Below are 22862 nucleotides of genomic sequence, written 5' to 3'. Positions count from 1 at the left end.
AGGCCAGGTGAGGAGATGCATGCCTCGATATGAGTGATGATGAGTTGGCCACGCCCAGCCAGTAACATGACCAAGCCATGTCCACCCAGTCACATGATCACCAAGCCACGCCCACCAACTAAGCCATGCCCACAGAACCAGTTGTTAAAAATTTTGAATCCTACCCCTGGGGGAAATCCTGATGTTTGGGAATTTGGGCAACCCACTTCTCTCTCAAACTCAATCTCATCTTATGTAATGCTCCATAGGCCCAAAGGAAAGGCTTGGTAGTTAGGAATTCTGCATGCTTTTGCCTTTTATTCAATCACTGGCACTGAAGATGTCACTTGTCTCCATTAGATATTTTGTTTTATCTAAGCATGTTCGGGAAGCTCACAAGCAGGATATGAAAGAAATTTTATTTGGCTGCTTGTCCTAACTTTCCTAATCTAATTGCTCCTAAATTTTTGAGACCTGTCAGACACAATCACTAGGATTATCTGTCAGATGAGTTCTTGCAAGCTGAGCCTTGTTTTCAATTGCCTCTGACATTTTCCAAACATCATGATTTCCTCCCACACCCAATGATTCTTGTATTTGTATTATGTGTCCAAAATGTTTAAGCTTTAGCTAAATTATTTGTGTTTCCAGTGATCAATCCTGTTTTACTTCTTCTAATTCTTAAGGCAAAACCTCTACACTAATTAGGAAAGCGTAGCTTGAATAGGACATGGCAAAACAGAAGTGACTCTAGGTTTATTGATTATTTGGCTATCCAACTCCCAAACCGCTTTGGGCAGCTTACAATTAGGAAAAACAAAGAACATACACAGAAACATATACACATAGAAGATATAACAGTTCAGTATAGAAAAGTAATCAAGATAAGATCAATACACAAGCAAAAGCCAAAAAGGTGGCGCTAGAATCATCCTATCTCCAAGAATGGGTAAACAACCAACTCTACAATTCTTTCATGAACAATAAAAGGGTTGGAGACTTGGTAGAATCTCTGGATGAAGATAATTCCAGAGGGCTAGGAATTCCAGCAGGCTTGACATGTTTGCCAGGTGCCACAAGATGACATTTGCTTAATTGATAAGATCAAAGGTTGGCAAAGGAGTGAAACAAAGCTGCATACTCATCCCTTGTTTTTTCAAGGGAATGCAGAATATGCAGAATATACATTGAAAGAAACTCGTGGGTTGGAAGAGGATTTTGAACCAGGAGACACAAACATCAATAATTTGTGCTATACTGAAGACACTACTCTGGTAGCTGAAAGTGTAAATAATCTGCAAAGCTCTAACAATGAAAGTCAAAGAGTACAAAGAAAAGATAAGGCTAAGCTTTAAAAGCACAATACTAATAACAACATGTACAGGAACCTGGCAATGAAGATACTGAAGGTGGATAGCTTCTGCCTTTTGGGATCAACTATGAACAGTAAAGGAACAATCAAGAAATAGGCTTCAGACTAGCAGTTGGCTAGATAGCAATGAAAGCTTTGGAAAAAATACTCATGCGTCATGATGTGTGATGTGTGTGTGTGTGTGTATCTATATATCTATATGTATATATATGTTTTCGTAGACTTTCACGGGTACAGGTATGTAGGTCTAGGTGTGTTCGGATCTTTTCCCGTGTAAGATTAAGAGTATCTTGGAGACGTTTCGGCGAGGTCCCACTCGCCATCCTCAGGCTGGTGCTTTCAGCTTTGTGCCAGTGCAAGCAGTGTGTGATCGGAGCTGCCATCTCTCTATAAATACCAGTATACCAGAATATATATATATTCGAATCATGCAGATAATGGTTTTTCCTGTGGCACTCTATGGAAAGGAAAGTTGGACTTTGAAAAAGGATCAAAGAAATATTGATACTTTTGAACACTAATGCTGGAGAAGACTCCTGAAAATACCATGGATAGACAGCAAAGCACCAAACAAAAGGCTCATGGTGTCAAGAAATCAATCCAAAGTTTTCACTCGAAGCATAGATGACTCAAATTTATGATATTTTGGATTCATTATGTGAAGACCTAGCTCTCTAGAGAAGGTTGTTAACATGCAGCTCCAGGAATGAAGGAAATAAATTATCTGTCCCCTTTTCAGTTGGGTTTCAGCACTGAGATAGTTTTAATCATACTTGTAGTTAACCAGTGGCAAGACTAGGATGAGTGGTGCATTCATCCTGGCTGTTATTGTTTCCACAAAGTCAGAAGACTCTGACATGCCCACTCCAGACAAATGTTACCTCAGGAATCCGGAAATAATCAAGAGTCTGAGCCTGATTTTGCCAATATAGACTTGGATCACCCTGATACGATTGGCTTGCCTTAGATTCAGTCGGAGAGCAGTGTGTTAGTTTTGGGCTTATATTCAAGCACCACTCTTTTGTTTACAGTAATGCCTATTTCATTTAGTCTCTTAGCTTCTTATCTACTGTAAAATATCTGACACTCCTGTGATATAAGGTGTCTCTTTCTAGTGCATTTCAGTTCACTGATTCTTCACACGTCAATTATCACTTTGATATTGCCTCAGTTGTAAATGTCTGTTTTGCTTCCTTGGTAGAATGATGTAATAAGATGTTATTTCCTTCTCTAATTGACAGTATTTAGACTGATTCCTCATTTATCATGATTGTCTTTCATTGGTGACCCTTCTGACAAGTATAGCTCATAGCATAATTGGTATGTACAAGCATCTTAATGAACACAGGATAGAAGTAGGAGTAATCCTTGCTGAATGTTTAGAAGTCTGGTTACTTAGCAAAAATAGATTAGAAGAACCCCACTGCTTATGAAATTACAAATGATGAGAAATCCACAATGATATTGAATCCCAATTGCTACAGGTGATAATGTAGGAATGAATTACTCTACAAGTGAATTAATAGAACTGATGTGTAAAGGCAGTAAAATGTAGCAAACTCTACAACTTTCTAGAAGTGGAATGGAAAGAATAATTCACAACCTCTCTTGCAGTCCTCAACCAATTGGTTGCAAATCCCAAATCATCCTTCTGTGTTATTCAACTTGAAAAGAAAAGAGAAAGGAAAGAAAATGTAGAAATAAATGAGGTTAAGTTAAGCTTAACAAAATATAACTGCATTGTTGAAATGCAGAGCTAACTCCCACACCCGAAAGTCATGCAGGGAAAGGAAAAGGACAAAAATGTCTGCTAATAATATCCCTCCTTTCTTATGTCTCCTGAAACCTTAAGTAACAAAAAATAAAAATAAAAAATACAGGTTCCTAAAATAATAGGATTTGGCACAGTGCTTTGTTTGAAAAGCCAAAAGATTGAAAAGCCAAAAGATTCAATTTCTGGCAACTCTACATGAAGATGTAAAAGAATTTGATTTTGAAAAGTAAGAGACATAGCATTGAGGATGTTATCTAGTTTTGGTAATGAAACATCTGCAAGAAAACAACCAAGCTCAGAGAGCACCAAAGACCCCTCACTTCAACCCTGAGCTACACATATTCTCCTTTATTGGTGAGAGATCTACTGCCATTCAGGGAAGATCAATCTTTCCCTATGTAATGCCCTCTATAGAGGTATAACTCCTATAGGCTCTGAGTGGCAAGGCCACTATAGACATCACTTCCACTGTCAATCTGATTCAGTAGACGGCAACTTTTTACAGATCAAATATAACTAGCTGTATAATCTTCTTGAAAGAACAGCTCACAAAATTTAGACTGCATCAAAAGAAATATCAGTTCTAAATCACAGGGATTAATCATTCTACAGTGATCACATCCCAACTCAAACATTGGGTTTAATGCTAGAAAAAGATTCAGACAACTGGAACAGTTCAGAGGATAGTAATGAGGATCAGGGCATTAAAAACTAAATCCTGTGAAAAGCAATAAAACAATCAGAGAATGTTAAGACCTAAAGAGATATGATAGCATTCTTTCATTCAGAAGAAGATCAGGATTTGTTCTCTATCCTTTCAAACTGCAGTACATAGAGTAATGTGTTTAAGGAAGGAAGATTCTGAAGGATCCTAATAGTAAGAGTTGTTTGACAGTGAAATGTATTACTCAGAGTGGTGATTCCTTAGCTGGGTTCAAGCAGATGCTTTAATATAGCTTTCTCCATTGGATAGTGGACTGTACTTGATGGCTCCTTGCAGCTTCATGACTGTATGACTTTATCATGATATTAGAAAAACCCAAAGTATTTTGTGGTGCTTTAATTCTTGTACAACCACAGAATAAGAGCTACAATATAAATGTTAAAATTAACAGCCTGTTAAAAATATCTTTGAAGGGAGATAGTTTTTCTTTGAAGACTGAAAAAAAGTTAATTGTGTATTCAAGATCTAGCATACACAGTATAATTGTTTTTATTATTCATTGTAGCCTTGAAAACCAGAAGATGTAGATGATTCATTCTAAAGCTTTAGGGTTTTTTTTGTCCCACAACCCAGGTTTCATGCCTTATTTATTTTCCATCCACAAAGATATATGTACATGATTAAATTAATTCATAACAACTAAATTAACAACGAGTTAGACATAAAAGAAAAAATAACTACAGTGCTCTTGAAAATCTCACAAATAATTCTTGGTTCCATCCCACTGAAGTATCAAATAAAACATTTCCCACTGGTGGAAGTTAAACAAATATGACCTTAAAACAGTTACAAAACATATAACTACATGGAATTTAGAACAGCTATTAGCTAGGATACTTCCAAATAGATACCATTCCCTATCTCTTACCAACATTAGAATCAGGAATCTTGCATTTATTGACACACGATGACAGGAATGGCTTAAGTCATTTATTTTGTTGTAATTAATTAGAATGTTGATGAGCAATAAGTGATTCAGTTCTGCTGGCTGAGGGATTCTGGGAGTTGAAGTCCATAAGTCTTAAAGTTGCCAAGGTTGGAAACCCCTATTTTAGAGGACTTCATGCTATTGTGGTTTACTATCTTACGGTCAGGGTAAACACTGCAAAAATGACCTATTTTGAAAGGTTTACTCTTGTAAAGATAAGAGAACTGAATCACAAGATGATGTTGTGCTTCACTGTGAAGACATTCCTAATCAGCCACTAACAAGTCTTCTTAGGCCATTTTGTTTTTTAAAAAACAAACTTTATTGAATATACAACTAAAATAACGAACAAACACATACACAACATAGGAAAAAATGAAAAGAAAAAAACACAAAAAATAAACAAATAAAAGCAAGCAATTCCATTATCAACAGTTTGTGGTTCCTTATTTGTTATCATTATTGGTGTCATATTTACAAGTAAATCTTAATGCAAGTATGTAATTACTACCTCCTTTACAGTTAACATTATTTACTAATATATTTCCTATCTTTGTTCTATCCAGTCATACCAACATTCCCAGCTTTTGTAATATTCTGATGATTCTTTATCCTTAAGTGCTAAGGTCAATTTATCCATCTCTGCACAGGTTGCTATTTTCTGAATAATCATTTCCTCTGTTGGAATATCAGCTTGTTTCCAACACTGTGCAAAGTCTAGTCTAGCTGCAGTAAGTATGTGCAATATTATATATTTAGCTTTTTGAGAGAGTTGTTTATCAAATATCCCTAATAGAAAGAATTCTGGTTTTAATTCAATTTGCTCTGCTGTTATTTCCTCCAACCATGTTTTGATTCTGTGCCAAAATCTTTGGGCTTCGGTGCAGGACCACCACATGTGAAAGAATGTTCCGTGTTTCTTTTTACATTTCCAACAATTCGGATTCATGTTAGGAGACATCTTCGCTATTCTCGAAGGGGAAAGATGCCATCTATAAAACATTTTATAGGCATTTTCTTTATATGTTGCTGATTTTGTGATTTTATTATTCCTGATCCAGACCCTTTCCATTCTAATAATGTAATGCTACGTCCAATATTTCTACTCCAAGCTATTATATTGCCTTTGACTACTTCCTCCTCTAATTCTACCTCTAATAAATAGTTATAAAATTTGGTTATATTTTTTTTATCTGGACCTAGTAAGATTTTATCTAATTGCTATAACTTACTGTAAATTCCTAAACTTCTTTTATCCTGTCTGTATCTATTTTGAATTTGCAAGTAAACCCACCGTTCTACCTGTAGCCCTTGTTCTTGGAGATCTTGCCATGATTTTAAAGCTCCTTGTGCAACCAGAAGGTCTTTGTATTTTATCATCTTGTTGAGATCCAAATTAACACCTCCATCGTTGAGATCCAAATTGGGATTTTTAGATAATTTTTTTTCTTTATTTTATTCTAATTAGCCAAAAAAGAGTCTCTAATTATATGTCTGTGGTAGTAATTCTGTTTGGTTTTTCCCATGTTCCATAAGAATGCATGCCACCTCCTCTGTAAATCATGGCCTTCTAGGAATAATATTCTTTTATTTGACAAATTTACCCACTCTTTCAGCCATAGTAAAGAGGCTGCGCTATGATATAATTCCCAATTTGGGAGTGCCATTCCCACCCTGCTCTTCATGTCTTGCATTGCTTTTAAATTTATCCTCGATTTTTTCCCTTGCCAAATGAATTTTGTGATTATCCTATTAAGTTCCACAAAGCAGTTTTTATGTATTTTTATTGGTATTGTCTGGAACAAATAAATAAATTTAGGGAGAATGGTCATTTTAATGGTAGCAATCCTCCCTAGTAGAGAGATTTGCAGTTTAACCCATAACTCTAAGTCTTTTTTAACCTGTTGTAGTAATGTGCTATAATTATTTTCCATTAAAGTTTTACACTGAGCCGTCAGCTAAATTCCTAGGTATTTAATTTTTTTAACCACTTGTAGTCCCATTGCCTTTTCCAATTCTAATTTCTGTTTTTCTGTTAGGTTTTTAGTTATTAATTTCATTTTTTCCCTGTTAATTTTAAGTCCTGCAACTTTCCCAAATTGATCTAGCTCTTTCAACAGTTCTTGACCTGTTTCAATTGGGTCCTCTATGAAAAAGACCATGTCATCCGCAAATGACTGCAGTTTATATTCTTCTTTATTTTTAAGCCCTTTATTCCTGGATTCTGTCTAATTCGTGTGAGCAGTGTTTCCAAAGATAATATGAAGAGCAGGGGAGATATTGGACATCCCTGCCTAACTCCTTTCCCTATTTTTATTGAGCGCGTATACTCTCCATTAATTATAATATTCGCCTTTTGTGAGGCGTAAATTGTAGTCACGATGTTTTCAAATTTAGTACCTAAATTCATATTGTAGATTTGTTGAATTTGAAATTGCCAATTTAAGTTATCAAAGGCCTTCTGTGCATCCAAGAATACAAGGGCTATTTGTTTTTCCGGATGGGCTTCATAGTATTCCAAAACATTTAACACTATTCTTAAATTATTCCTGATTTGTCTATTGGGAAGAAATCCGTTTTGGTCTTTATGTATATATTCATTCAGGATTTTTTAAAATCTATTTTCTATAATTGAAGTAAATATTTTGTGATCAGTATTTAACAGAGAAATTGGTCTATAATTTTGTATGAGTCGTGGATCTGAGTCTTCTTTCGGAATCAACAAAATTAATGTCTCCTTCCATGAATCCGGCATTTTAGCTGCAAGTAAAACCTCGTTATATACTTTCACCATGAGGGGTCCTATTTGTTCTCCTACTACCTTGTATAATTCCCCTGGAATCCCATCAGGCCCCAGAGTTTTGTTATTCTTTTGATTTTCTATTGCTATTTTCAGTTCAGACCACATAATATCTCTAATTAGCATTTTTTTCATCTTATCCCCAATTACTTTATCTTTTGTTACACCCAAATAATTTCTTATCATATCCTCGCTTACCTCCTCCTTTTTATAAAGGTCTTCAAAGTATTTACATGCAATTTCTTTTTTTTTGTTCTACTACCTGTTGAGCATCCCCATTTTTGTCTATTAATTGGTAAATTAATCTTTTCTGTTTTTCTTTTGTGAGTTTATAGGGCAACCATCTTTCTGGTTTATTAGCCTGTTCAAAGAATATCTGTCTAGCTATATTCAACTGTGACCATTCCTTCCTGTTCAATTAGATTTAGTTTGTGTTTAGTTATTATCATCTGATTTTGCAACCTAGAATCCTTTGGAGTATTTTGTAACTGCGTTTCTAATTCTTTAATTCTTTGTTTTAGTTTATTTTGTTGGGCACATTTTTCTTTATTTCTCCTGGCAGTATATGATATTGTTGTGCCCCTTATTACTGCCTTCATTGTATCCTAAGTATTCTGCTTCGTAGTTGCCTCATTATTATTTTCTTTTAAAAAGTAGTCTAATTCTTCCTTAAGTCTATTCATAAACTCTTTCTCTTTAATTAGCTGTGTATTTAGTGTCCACCTTTTCCTTGGCTTTTTCCTACCTTTCCACACTATCTGAATCGGATTATGATCTGCCCATTCATTAGGTAAAATTAACTCATTTGCCAACTCACCATTCAATTCGTGTCCATGATTGGTGTGGGTTAGAATAAAATGTAAATTGCTTTTTCTCCGGGTTTAATTTTCTCCACATATCTATCAAATTTAATTCTGTCATCATTTCCTCACATGTCTTTGGTAATTCTCTCTTTTTCCTCTTCTCCCCACCACTATGATCTTTCTGATGGTCCACAATGGCATTGAAGTCCCCCAAGATACAAATATTCCTTTTTTCTAATCCCACTATTTTTTCATGTAATTGTTTAAAAAATTCTTTTTTATTAACGTTGGGGGCATAAATTACTACTAATAGGATTGGGGTTGACTTAATCCAAATTTGTAACACCAGTATTCTTCTGCTGGGATCTGTCCAAATTAGCTCTGTTTCCATATCCTCTTTCAGATATACTGCTATCCCTTTCTTTTTCCAGAGGTCTGCTGGTGACGTATACAGATTCCCTAACTTGGGGCATTCTAAATATTTTTCATCTACCTTCCTTATGTGGGTTTCTTGTAAACATATTACATCTGCATTTTGTTTAATTAGTTTAGTTAATATTCTTTTCCTTTTTATCCTAGAATTCAGGCCATTTATATTAATTGATAATATTTTCCTTTCCTCATCCATTATCTAATTGAGTCTTGCTCTTTGTTCTGTAGTTACTCTTGTCTCTTTTTGTAGCTGATAACATGTCCTCGGTTCTTCTCTCTCTTGTTGTTGTATATTTTTCAAATCCCTGGGATTCCTATCTCTATTCTTTTGGTAATCCTGATCGTCTTGCGAATTTGATTCTAGTTCATCTTTACTACTCAATTCTTCCGGACCTACCAATTGTTCATAGAATTCTTGGGCTTTTTCCACGGAGTCTACTCTAATTTTCCTTTCTTCCCATGAGATTAGCCATCTAAATACAATGCCTTTTTGACTTAATTGGTTCGCCAAAAACTTATAGTCTCGCCTTTGCTCTCTCATTCTTCTTGGGATTTGTTTGAGCACCAAGACTTCTTTTCCTTTATATGTAATTGTTTCTTCTCTAGATATTTTGTATATAATATCCCTGACCTTTCTTCTGGCAAATCTTACATGAACCTCTTTTGGGTTTGACATCTTGCATAGTTTGTACTCACTCTATAGACTTCGTTCAACTCTTTCAAAATATCATCCTTATCTTTTTCCAACAATATTCCTGCTATCACTTGTTCCAAATCCTCTTCTTTTGATTCCACTATATTCTGGAATCTCAAATATGCTGCGGCCTTGTACATTTCCAAATAGACCAGGGAATCATCCATTTCTTTGCTCACGTTTCTTAGTTGTTCACCAACCATTTCCAGCTTCTTCTCAGTTTGTTCCGTCCTTTTCTCAACTTCCTTTATTGTTGATTCATTTCTCTCTAGTGCTTGCTGTATTGTCCAATTTTATGATCTAACTTTGAAATGTCTAATTTCATTTCCGCCTTTAAATTCCCCATCTCTTCTTTTAATTCATTTGTATCAGCTCTTGTCTCAGTATGGTTTTTCGTCATTATTTCCTGAAGCTTCAACATAGATTCTTGTAAGGTAAGGAGAGTTGACTGAATATTGGCATTCGTGATAGAGGGTTGTTTATCTCCAGATAGTGTTTCCTCAATTGTCTTTTGTGCCATCGCTGAGGGCGATGCCACCACAGTTGTTAGTGCTGGAGTAATCTTCTTCCCAGATTTAAGTGTTGTAGTAGTTTTAGAAGTCATTTCTTGTAGGATTTGTTTCTGTTTTTGTATTATACTAAATACGTTATCCCAAATTAGCATTCGCTGTTCAAAAATATCAAATGGAAGTGTCCACTACCCTAGTTGATTAGTATATTATTAAACTAGTCACTCTTATCAATATAAGTATTCTCCAAACAATTTTAAAGTTAAATTAGAAATACCTGAATTTATAAATCTTAGTATTTATACCGAGTTTCCACTATTAAAATTCTAAGTATTACTAGTCTGTATATCTATAAAGGCTATGAAATTCCTAATCTAAATATCAATATTTTTAAAAAAGTATTTTAAATGTTTTAGATGTTTACAGGTCTAAGTGAAGAAATATTAACCTTACTATACAACAATTAATTATTTAATATATAGTAATCACAGTTAACCACAACTAATTATTTAATCTAGTATAATCAACACATGTAATCAAATATCAATACTTAGGTAGTTAATTAATTATCATCCCCTTGTTTCCCTTATATATTAAAACCAAATGTGAACTTCAATGTTTGCTAATATATCAACTAAATCAAATATAAGTCACATTTACCACATTCAGATACCAGGTGAGATGAATAAAGGGTTGGTATTAAAAGATAATTAGTACAAACAGCAGAAGGTATAGGTGCAGAGTATCTTAATATAACTATTCAATTCTTCTCTAAAGTCAAAAAGTTCAGCCACGAAACACAGCGGAAGCACAGTATTGCTGAGTAATGTCTCTGGTTTCACAGTCTCACCGCACCCTCGGCTGTGACTGTTCCTCCTTTCGTTTAAAACTCCTGTAGATCAATCTCCAAATTTCCCATAATCTCTTCAATTAATTAGGTCTCCTCCACTTATTCCAGCTCCAAACCAATAATCCAAAAAGAGTCCCATAAGTTATTAGATTTCGTCCATAGAGTATTTGGAAATATGGTAAGACTGTTTGTTTCCTCACTTATTTGCTTTCACCGCCACTCATATCCGCTTTGGCCGCTGCTTTTGGGCTTCGCTCCAACTGATTTTCTCCAATGTTCAACGCTCAATTGAGATCACAAATTCCTTCACTCGCACTCCTTGTTCACCACAATCTGTCACTCATTCGCTTCCTCCTGTATGTGATGATCCGGACTTCAGGACCACCATTACTGGATAGCGGTCTCTTATTGTCAGTCTCTACAGGGTCTCTCTACGTCGCGATGAGTCACCTTCTCCACACCGCAACTCAAGCCTCCCCACACCGGCACATTTCTCTACGAGATACGTGCACCCCTAAGGGTCACCCAAACAGCAAGAAAAGGTAGCATAAAACCCAGAGCGAGCTTCAGCACCTCCACTTGTCCATACCTCGTCACCGGAAGTCCCTTCTTAGGCTATTTTGGCAAAAGAATTCTATGAGTAATTTCTAACCGTAAAGTTTGTATTTATATTTTGGGCAATTTTAAGATGCTTGCTGGATAATCATGGGAGTTGAAGTCCACACATCTTGTGAAGATTGGGAACCACAGTCTAGATGTATGATCTGCAGTTAACTTAAGTAAAATATTTTGTGTCGCCTAATCCAACAAAATAAATCCTTTAGGTCTCTAGAGTATATTATTATTGCAAAACTCAGTAGTGACAACTATGGCATCTTTACAATGGACTTTGACTCACAGAATTCCTGAACCCACATGGTTATAACAAATTATAAATGGGGTGCTCTTCAAACAATTTAACAACAGGTTCTCTGCCTGTTGGTGGGTGGTATGGCCATGGTGGGTGTGGTCTAGTCAGCCTCCTACACCATCCTGGTTGCTCGATTTCCTTGAGCCTCGGGGAAGGTGAAAATGGCCTCCCTGGGCTCTGGAGGCTCTCTGGAGGCTTTCCGGGAGACATGTTTTTTGCCCTCCCCGAGCCTCCACAAGGGCACTGCACTTACCTGCGATCCAAAACAGGCCACCTGGGGAGTCCTGGGAGGGGAGGGGTGGGCGGGCCCAGCCTGGGGTGGGATTTGCCAGTTCACAGAACTGGCTATAAAATTAACAACTAGTTCACGTGAACCGGTGCGAACTGGTAGCAGCCCACCCCTGGTGAAAAAGGGACCATAGCTGCTACTCTCAGCATAAACTAATGGTTGCCCTTATTTTTTCATTAAATATTATTCTAACTGTACCTTTTGTGCTGCCGACCAAATTGCATCTTCTAAGTGAGTAGCAAATCCTTCACTAAGCCATTCTTCTGTCCAGTCACGTGCCCCTATGGCCAAACCAAACCAGGCATGAGAAATTTCATGGCACAGTCGTGTTCCGCAAAGGTTGCTTTCTCCAGATAATATGCTCTGTGACAGGAAGATGATATGTGGGCTGCAAAATATGAATAAAGGAGAAAGAGCAATGTATACAGCATATATTTTATTAGTCTTGTCAGCCTGTTATTACCAGTACTATATGCATGCTATGCCATGACAACTAGTTTATAGCTCAGACATTTTTAGGAATTAGGTTGCACTTTATTGTTTTCTGACTGGAATTCCAACTACATATTCTGCCAAGTGTTTGTTTCATCAAATGTCTATTACCTGTAATAGGTAACCCAAACCAACGTTTTGTATTTTTCAAATTACAAGGCAAATTTATTCCAATGGAAGCATTTAGACTTAAACAAAGGCTAGGTGTAAATGTCCACAGGTATTCTTAGCTAAAGATCAAAACAACTATGGGAGGAAAGAAACAGAAGAGTGGATCTAGTAAAAAATGCTGAAAACTATAACCTAGAACAAGAGTAAGTAAGCCTTCCATAGCCCATATTTTATAATCGATATTATTCTTTACAAAAATATGCTTTTAAGATGTTTGTGTAGTCAAAAAAGAAGAAATTGTCATTCCAGCAATAAGCTTCCTATTCAAGCTGTATTTTCTCCTTGGTATTAATTCCATAAAATTATTTCTGTAAAAATGCAAAGGTTGCTTTGGATTGGATAGTCTTTGATATGTTTCTGAGAAACATATCCATATATCCATATCTGAGGAAAACTATAAGAGTAGCTGCTAGTTTGGAATCTTTGGTGGAAAGTTTATAACACAAATATCTGTGACATTTACTACTACTAGAGGTGGATATGAAAATTATCCTAAAGATAGGAAGCCATAGTCTGGATGGAAAAATGTCAAACAGATTGGCACCAGATTGGCAAAAGAGATAAAGCGGTATGCATTCCCCTTATTTATTCAAACTATATAGAATATTTTTATGGAAATAATTAATTTGAAGAAGCTGAGTGTGGTTTTAAAAAATCAATAACCTACACAATGATGACGACACTCTTGGATAGCTTAAAATGCAAATCATCTGCAAGATCCAGTAATGAAAGTGGAGGAACACAGTAAAAAACAGGACTAAGATTAAATGTAAGAAGACCAAAGTCATTACAACAGATATAACAACCAGCCTTAGAATACTAAGGGTAGTCAATAAAATGAACAAAAACATCACCGGAAAGAACTTTTTTTTTTTCACTTGCAATTCACACACACACACACACACACACACACACACACACACACACACATAACAGGTTGAAAGAACAAAATAATCAAGTAAAGATGAAAAAGAAAAAGAAAACATCAGCTCCTCAAATCACCCTATCCCCAAGGTCTGTGAACGCAAAGGTTTCTTTAAAATCATTTATTTGCCATTTTCTCAACCTAGTACAAGATAGACTTATTGAATTAAAGAAAGAATGAAGTATGAACTGCAGACTTTCCTCACATGTAATATTACATCTTAGATTCATCCTTCTTTTAATCCTACTAATGACATTTGGCATGAACTTAAAGTTGCTTTGCAGAGTGACGTTAAGCAGCATATAAATTTAATGATAAATATATTTCCTTTCCTTGATGTAGCACTACATCTAATATATGAATGTGCTATACAGGTATTTAATGTGTGTATGTTATAAAACTATAATAGTATAAAACTTATAAAACTATAAAGGTTATAGAATCACAAAATGACAGAATTGCAGCAGAAAAGGCAAATCTTGCCAAAAAAAATGTACAGTAGTTTTAAAACAGTATCCTTATCTAGTATTTCCAAATACTGTTGAAACAGTGTTTTAAAACTCATGCTATAATGAACCTTCACACAGAAAGAGGCCAATACATTCTCTGTCAAATTGTTTTAAGAAACAAGTTTAAATTTAAGAACTGAATTTAGCAATCACAACAATCCATATGAAAAGCAACAGTTTCATTTTCCTCTTGTAAGTAATTGGACCAATACACTTAATATTTAAATTTTTATTCATCTGGTTCGTATAAATCCATGTTTAAACACAGTTCTGGTTTCCTGAAAATTCTTCCTCAGCTAAATCAATATCATAGATCAAATTTTCCTAGCCTTTACCACCCAGCCGGACACAAATGCTACATAGCAATTGCTTTCAGTCTTAAATTACTTCTAGCTTCTAGTACTATCTGATAGAATTTATTCTGGCTAGACTCTGCTGATTGCTTAAAGTTTCTTTCGCTACTTACGGTAAGGTTTACACAAACTCTCGTCATCTCCCAGTGGGATTCCCTCAGATCGAAAAGCTTGCCCATTCCTCAGCACTGGTTCTGCCTCCTTTGGCCATCAACTTTTTCAATCTGTCAATTTGAAGTTCTTTCTCCCACAGCGTACCACATACCTTAAAAATGTCAGATTCTAACCTATCTGATTACTTTACTAATCTGGCATTGTAATTACTTGCAAGATATATTTTATGACACCTAGAAACAATGCTTGTCCGTGCAACCAGAGCACAAAACTTTCTGTACAAGACTAGGTTTAGTTAAATACTAATTCTTCAATCTGAATGTCAGCACTGGAAGTCAGCCAAGCCTGCAGCATAACAGGAGGGAGTATGGTAGGGGGAGTGTGCAGTTGTTGAATTTCAACATCTAGAATGTAGCCAGTTGGGAAAGTTGAGCCAAATTATTTCTTAAGATGAGGTTTGACCTTATTTAGTTCATACCCTTTCAGCAAAGGAGAGGCTTCAGATAGATAGGCTCTTCTCTAAGGAAGTCTCGGGGTTCCAGAAAATTCCAGGTATATAGCAAAATGGTTCAAAACATAACTAACCCTTTGTTTGTTTGTGTAAATTCATTCTAATCAATTCTAGTTCCAGTATCTTATTGTATCTTCTGCTAAAAAGGACAGTAAGATGCAAAGAAGTACATTTTTGTTAAACTTGAGAGAGCAAGAATATTTACAAATTCTGTTAAAAATAAAATTTTGACTAGTTTTCCAGAAAGTGGGAAAGCAAAATTCTCTGGAAATAGTTTTAAAGGTGGAAAACAGGTGAAAGAGAAATCTGAAACCAAATGTGCTTTATTTGCTTCAGGGAATGTAAAACAATCCCAGCAGGAAATGTAAGTCATTATCGTCCACCCACATTTCACCCTAAGCTTCTCTAAATTAATTTCCACCCAAAATTCCTCTTAGCTTCTAGTCTGTGCAAGACTCATACAGCAGATCAGTCACACGCCATAATCGCCAGCTTCCTACTATAACTAAGCACATCTAAGGCAGCGGTCATACGTCTTAGATTTTAGGACTTTTAAAACAAAGGAACTCCTATAACATAGGATAGTATTACTTTTCTTAGAAAATGGCATCATGCAAGTACATGAAAACAATTTGTAAATAATACTTTTATTAAACAGTACAATTAAAAATATAAGAACTAATAAAAATTAAAAAAAATAATATCGAATGTGATATATAAAAGAATAGAAAGAAAAATAGAAAGTGCAGAAAAGGAAAAAAAATTGGAAAGAGAAATAGAAAAGATAGAAAAAATAAGGAAAGTAAAAGAAATATGTAAAAATGACAATTTTAGTAAGTCTCACCCTCTCTTAAATCCTGGGCCGTAACCTTTCTCTCTGGGAAAGCTCTGTGTTACCAAAAGTCTCCCTTACTGCTCCTGCAGGTGCACATTCCAACATACACCTCTTAAAAAATAATGCAAAAAAGAAACATCTTCCAATGAAAAGCATTCTTATAATTAATTTCAGAATCTTATTTCAAATCCAAATCCAAATCTTAGCCTTGGAATCCTTCAACTTCCAGCTGCTCAACTCATTGAGCTGATCACAAAATTACATTTTTCTGGAATCTACTCATGAGGAGCAGCTTTCTGGAGGACACAAGGGCAATCTCATGATCTCACCTTTTTTGGAGAGATTTCATCTGCCAGAATTCAGTATCTGGCCATCACTGCAATGCCATCCCTGCTCCTTCAGAAACATCTAGTTTGCCATTAATCCTCATTGAAAGTCTGAAACTAGAAATGTTGAGGGAATGAACTATATTGCCTTTTCTTGACAAAGTGAAGTTCCACAGGGCTGTCCTGCACTTCCTCAAAACTGATGTCAAGAACCATAGAAAACGAACCACATAGTTCAATGCAGTGTAATATATGGATCACACAAGTACAAGTTAAAAATCTGTATAGGTGTCTTGTTTCCATCTTTTCAACATATTCCATAAAATATATTCTTAAGATATTACCAAGATGCTATAATCCATTTTTAAAAACCTCTTATCCAACCCAACCCTTTCCTCAAAAATGTATCAACATCCACACTTCTCCTTAAACAGGTTTCTCTTGCGGCATCTGCTTGCACAGCCATGTTTGAAAGCCTATGGTTTCAACTTGCTGAAAATACACACACCCAGTAACCAAAAAACACATGCATCCATGATCCACTTCCCACTCAAAAAAATAAATAAATTCAAAAAAGGTCAGATTCTGTTAAAAGAACTACAAAAGATACTACATGAGACTGAAACATTAACAAAGGAAAAGAATCACAGAGAACAAGCAGCAAGAATAAACAGCACCTCCCCTAGACTCTACCCAAACTACCATAAGTCAAATTATGAAGAATAAAAAGAAAGTACCGAAGGCACAGAAGCTAAAACACATAATGACACTCCCTTTTAGTACAAACTCCCCCACTGAGAGGACTAACTACACAACTTGGTGTACTGCTTTGGATACTTTTAAGTAAATGACCCCTAACTGTGGTCTACACAGCACTACAAAGAAATGGCCCAGAATGGATCAAGTAAATAACATTCCAGACATACTGCTGGCAGCCTTTGGGCCATTTGGCTGAAACTGAACAGAGGAACTTAGGGACTAAGAAACAGACACATATAAGGAATTTGCACTTTAAGTATATCGTGTAAGGGAAGGAAAAAAATTAAACTAAGCTTATATTTTCAGGTTCTTGCTTCCTAGTTCTTAGATTTCAGCAACAACAAAAATAACACACTGTCTGTTATACTGAAATAAAAGAAGCAAAATTATAGGGATGTAGGATACATGAGTTGCCCAAAAGTCTGATCAGCAGAAGAAAATTTAATTTTGAGGCATCCTCTTCATCCTGCAGTCCATGCAGCCGCATGGTCAGATTTGGTCCCAAATCTAACACTGGTCTTCCACCCTGGTCCTACAAAGCCCCCCCCCCCCCAACACACACACAGAGGATCTCTCTCTACCAACTCATACAGCTGTCCCAAACCTTCTATTGCTTTAATTTGCTGCCCTAAAAAGCTCCAGAGAGTCTCAAAATCTCCTTCAGGACTTTCATATACCCATAGCAACATGTTCAATGAACCGTTGCTAAGGCCTGTCCCAACCATACATATCTGGCATTGGCACCATAACCACAAAAAGAAACCCCCTGTAGTAAATCCACTTCCATCTACTGTAGTTTTTAAAAGTCACTTGCTGTTGCTTTTCATTTTCAACTGAAATATTCCCTCTTCCCACCACCACTATCATGTTGTTTCTTTCAATGTGACATTTGTCCTTCAACAGCATTGGGAATTTTCTGACTTGTTTATCTTTTAAATTCTTCTTTCCACTCTTCTAAACTCTGTAGAATTGTTCATCAGGACACTTTGTCCTGCTGTTGTTGGTGACTTAGTTAATTATAAGTGGATAAATTTGCTGACAGTAAATTAAAAAGGTCTCAAAAATATTACTGAGTCCTTCTCAGATTGTTCCAAGAAATGTTTGATCATTCTGGTTTGGTATAAAACAAATTCTGGAGAGATCTCATACTGAAGTTATGGGATGAGTCGGGGAAACCCAGTATGACTGTTGCCTTTTGTTGTCTTCAGCTACCCCTCATCTTTTCAGCATTTGCTTTCCCCTCCTTTCCCTTGGTTGTCACTATAATGTGAATAACTCCAGGCCTAAGGAGAACTTCTATTCCTACTTCCTGCTTCAACAAAGCTGGCAAAAAGAATCTATAGTACTTAATTATACTGTTTCTATAAAGAATCATGGTTACCCACAACCATTACTGATTGAATTAGCTGCATGGGTCTTGCTTAAGAGTTGACTAGACCTTTTTGCAAAATACAGTTTCTGGTTCATATGTAATCACAATCAGAAACAGGTCCAATGAAACTATTGACAGCTGAGTTGTTTTCCTAGCTGCCCTGGTGTGAAGAAGAAAAAATATGAGATTTTCCTCAGGTTGATGGAAGCTTATGTAGCCAAATATGACTTGACTACCATGTTTTTTAGATGGAATGTTGGCCTCTCCCAACATTCTTTTATGGATCAAATTAAAACTTCCTTTTAACACTGAATATAATGAGTGTAATTAACTTGTTTCTTTGGTTAAAGTCAAAACAAGTATGATTTGACCAACTCTTCTGAAACCTGGGAGAGCCTCAGGGTGCTATGTTTTCACACTTTGTAACACAGCAAGAACCCAAATTGCAAAACTTCAAAAACAGGCCAGAACAGGTTCATGGGTAGAATAAAAAGAACTGAGAACCGCACCTTGTTTTTAAATGTATCTATACATGCATGCATATTTTTTTGTGTGTGTGTGTACATACACATGTACATATGCATAATAGCTACATATAAAATGTCTGTCTGTCTCTGTCTGTCTGTCTGTCTGTCTGTCTGCCTGTCTGTCTGCAATTTCTCACAAAAAGTTGGACTTTGGTAAGGCTTCACCTTCCAACCCATTCAAAGCAAATTAGCATCTACATTAGTATCTTTGGGTTTTTAAATGAAAGCATATCTCATCTGTTCTATGTTCTTTGCTTCAAAAAATAGCCTTAAAAACCCAATTAGAACAGAGCATGAAAAACTGAGGATTAATTCTCAGATTCACTTTTCCAATTTAATAGATACAAAACTTAGGAGTCCTCTAAACATATGTTAATGTTTAACTGTGAAATCAAATTAATTCAGAGAACATATAAGACTTCCAACAGGACTGAGATGTTTACTGAAAATACCTTGCAATAATTTCTTTAATTTTTGAGTGTCTTGCATATTTCACTTTTCCCAAATAGTACAGAATGTTTGTGATCACTCAAATCAATATTTTTCCTGAAGCAGTTCAGAAAGGCAGATTCAGGAACATCCTCCACAATCAAGGAATTCGTTCTTATAATTCTGGTGAGATTAAAATGCTGCTGCACATTACATTTTATTTTACTTTTGTACAGATAAATGCAACAATTTTGCTTCTAATTAAAACTATTCTGGATAAATTTAATGTTAGATATCTTCTAGAGACATCTAAGACTTAAGCTTCAAAATCTAAAATAGTAATTATTTTACAAGAAGTAGAATATTTATCCCCCCAAAATATTAGTTTCCTGCTCATAGTATATTGAAAATTATATGTGGTATTTGTTTACATCCTTACATTTTATTTATTTATTTATTTGATTTGTCAATCACTTACAAGATAATAGGTATAATATAAACATGAATAAGAATACAGGAAATAGGTATGAATAAATGGGGATAATAGGACAGGGATGGGAGGCACGATGTTAACTTATGCACACCCCTAATAATATAATCATGGTCTGTGATTATAATTAATTTAATATTCCTTTAGTTTAAATTTAAGTCACACACAAAAACAGTTTAACTCCATGAAAGTTAGCTTCCTTTAAGTCATGCTTCAAGAGTAACATGATTAACAGTTAATATAATTTTGAAAAAACACATTAGACTATGTCATATTTTGCAGAACTTTTTTTCCTTTTAAAATTCTGGCTTCTTTATGAGATTTTTTTTGGGGGGAGCTGGGAATTGCAAGATATTGAAACAAATACTAGAAGACATTAAGCATGGTATCAGGTAGACAATTATCCTGTTATTATCTGTTGGAAAGGTATAGATAGTCCTCAACTTACAACAGTCTGTTTAGTGACTGTTTGAAATTGCCCCTCTGAACAACATGTGTAAATTAAGCAATTACAGCACAAGAAAAGCAATAGCATTAGAACTGGAGGTTAATATCATATTCTCACAGTTAGTGAGAACGTGATTGGGAAGAACCCATTTTCTACAAATATGGAAGAGATTAAGTAACAACATCAAATGAAAACAAAGTGTTCTCCTGGCTGTAATCAAATTTCTTTGAATCTAAACACTACATGTAGCAAAAAAAATGTTTTCTAGAAGAAAAGGTTACAATATAAAGAAGCAAATTTGCAACATTCCTTATTTCAGGCATATGCTTCACTTTGAAGTTAAGGAAGTCATTTCTGTAAAGCTTGTTTTGAAATGTTAACTCTAAGCTTTAAAACTGTGCGTTCTATTCCAATCAGCAAGAGTATTTTGGTTTTGTATTTTTGGATATTGCAGATTACTATTCCTTCCCTTGGAAATTCAGGTAACATTTCTCTTCTTATCACTTCGAAGTTTCAGTACAAGCTTATCTTTCTTTGCTTCAGAACACCTGATTTTCTCAATCTAAACAAGCAATGATTGTATAGATTGCCATAGTTTATCATAATCTGAAAAACTGATGGAAACCAGTTTGCAAAGCTATTGCGTTGCTATCCTACTCTGAACTGGCATCTACTTCAAGCAGAAAGTATTTGCCTTTTTCCCAAAAACGTCTATGGTTGTGTGCTATACTATACTGGCAATTTACACTATGCTGTAAAAGCACCCAGTTTATTAAATATGGATAATACCTTGTAGATAAATCGACTCATACATTAATTTACACAAACTGTATCCTAAGCAGCAAGTTTCCTTCAGAAGACAAGGTTGGAAAAAGACTAATTTTTTGGATATCTTTTCAACTATCCAGGAGTAGTTCTGATTCAGAAATAGCTCATATATTAGAACAGGAGTGCAAACTGTTAAAATAAGAATACTTTTAATCCTGTAACCTCTTTCTTTCTTTCTTTTCTCAAAATTCTTTCCCTCTCTTCCTCTTCTTTCTTCTTTCTTTTTTTCTTTCTTTCTTTTGCTTATTTGTGTATGTATTGTGACTGGTTTTAATTGTAAAAATTAATAAACTATATTTAAAAAAAAAAAAGAACAGGAGTGTCAAATTTAAGGGATGCTTAGATCTGGCTTGCGAGGCCACCCTGGAAACAGTGAAGGACTAACCCGTGATACCTCTGCCAGAGAAAAAGGAGCTCAGGAGAGCCGCACGTGGCCCTCCCGAGCTCCATTTTCAGCTGGGACAGCCTCCTGTAACCCTCTGCCAGGGAAAATGGAGCTCAGAAGCCCATTTTCTCTGGCAGAGTGCAAGGGCCACCACAGGCGCCTGACATGAGTGACATCAAGCTGGCCATGCCCACACTGGCCACACTTACCCCAGCACCCCCGAGGTCAAACACAACCTTGATGCAGCCCTCAATGAAATCAAATCCATGAACCTTTAGCAATTCTGTGCAAAAACTAATCATGGATGCACAGCTCCCTTGAAATTATGCCAACGTTTAAAGAGAATCAAATGAGAATCCCAAATTTTGCCATTCATTAGGAAGAAAAACATGCTACAATTATTCTGTATTTCTATGATTTGTTTGGCAATTAGCAAAATAACAAGCCAAATTATCACCATAATGCATTGCAATTGCACATCCTTTTTCATACACTATGTCAGTTAAGACTATTAATCTACCAAACTTACACTTGTCTAAACAGATTTATGTAGTGCCCAATTAGGGCTTCTAATAAATTAACTCTAGAGATACTGCATTTAAAGCACATGGCAATCTTTTATTGCAACGGATCCAGCTCAATAGATTACTTCAGTTTAATATTAATTTTTGGAAAATATGCAGACACTTAAAATACAGGGACTTGACTTACAACCATCCCATTGACTTACAACATTACCAACTGTTTGAAGTTTACTGTGGCATTGAAATCATATTTGTCTGTGAAACATGGCTCAATGCATCTCTCCCTGACTCCATTACCACAATAAGAGACTATCATGTTTACTGATCAGATCGTGAAATTCGTAGAGGAGGTGGTGTTGTTATCTTCTATAAAAAGTCCCTACATCTAAAAAACATCCAAGTTACCCAGGAGCTTGCTCTTCCTGAGACCATCATCTGTGAACTATCCTTAAATATCACATTTCGATTCTTACTATGTTACAGACCACCTGATTATGACATCAAACATGTAAACAAGCTAAATACACTACTAACATGGGCAGCATCCTGCCCACACATTTTTATCTTTCTTGGTGACTTCAATCTACCTCATATTAACTGGACCCTAAATGAATGTACAACTGAACCCATACACGCAACCTTCTACAATGCTGTTACAAATCTGGGACTGGAACAACTAGTAACCAACAACACTAGACTAAACAACTGCCTCGATCTCATCTTCTGCAATAGTTTGAATTTAATTTATGGAATACAAACTAAATCCTTTTCCAGCAGCGCCCACAATATGATTGACTTTT

At 35.6% G+C, this 22862-nt stretch overlaps 1 protein-coding gene across 7 annotated transcripts in view; it reads right to left on the bottom strand.

Moving 5' to 3' along the window:
• AOPEP (aminopeptidase O (putative)) overlaps positions 1-22862 on the bottom strand; it is a 192399-nt gene that overhangs the window by 123955 nt on the left and 45582 nt on the right. For all 7 annotated transcript variants that reach the window (XR_015748062.1, XM_087957906.1, XM_087957907.1 and 4 more), the window contains exon 5: positions 12263-12452. Coding sequence is in view for 6 of the 7 variants with exons in the window: in XM_087957906.1 (XP_087814032.1) it covers positions 12263-12452 (190 nt within the window). In the remaining variant the exon portion in view is untranslated. The remainder of the gene's footprint in view (positions 1-12262; positions 12453-22862) is intronic.

This window comes from Notechis scutatus, chromosome 2, assembly GCF_049901735.1.
Source record: "Notechis scutatus isolate UNSWTSFEM ecotype Mainland chromosome 2, rNotScu1.2, whole genome shotgun sequence".
In the NCBI taxonomy this organism is placed as follows: domain Eukaryota; kingdom Metazoa; phylum Chordata; class Lepidosauria; order Squamata; family Elapidae; genus Notechis; species Notechis scutatus.
The sequence above is the reverse complement of the archived record's forward strand: the minus strand, read 5'-3'. Positions and strand labels throughout refer to the sequence as shown.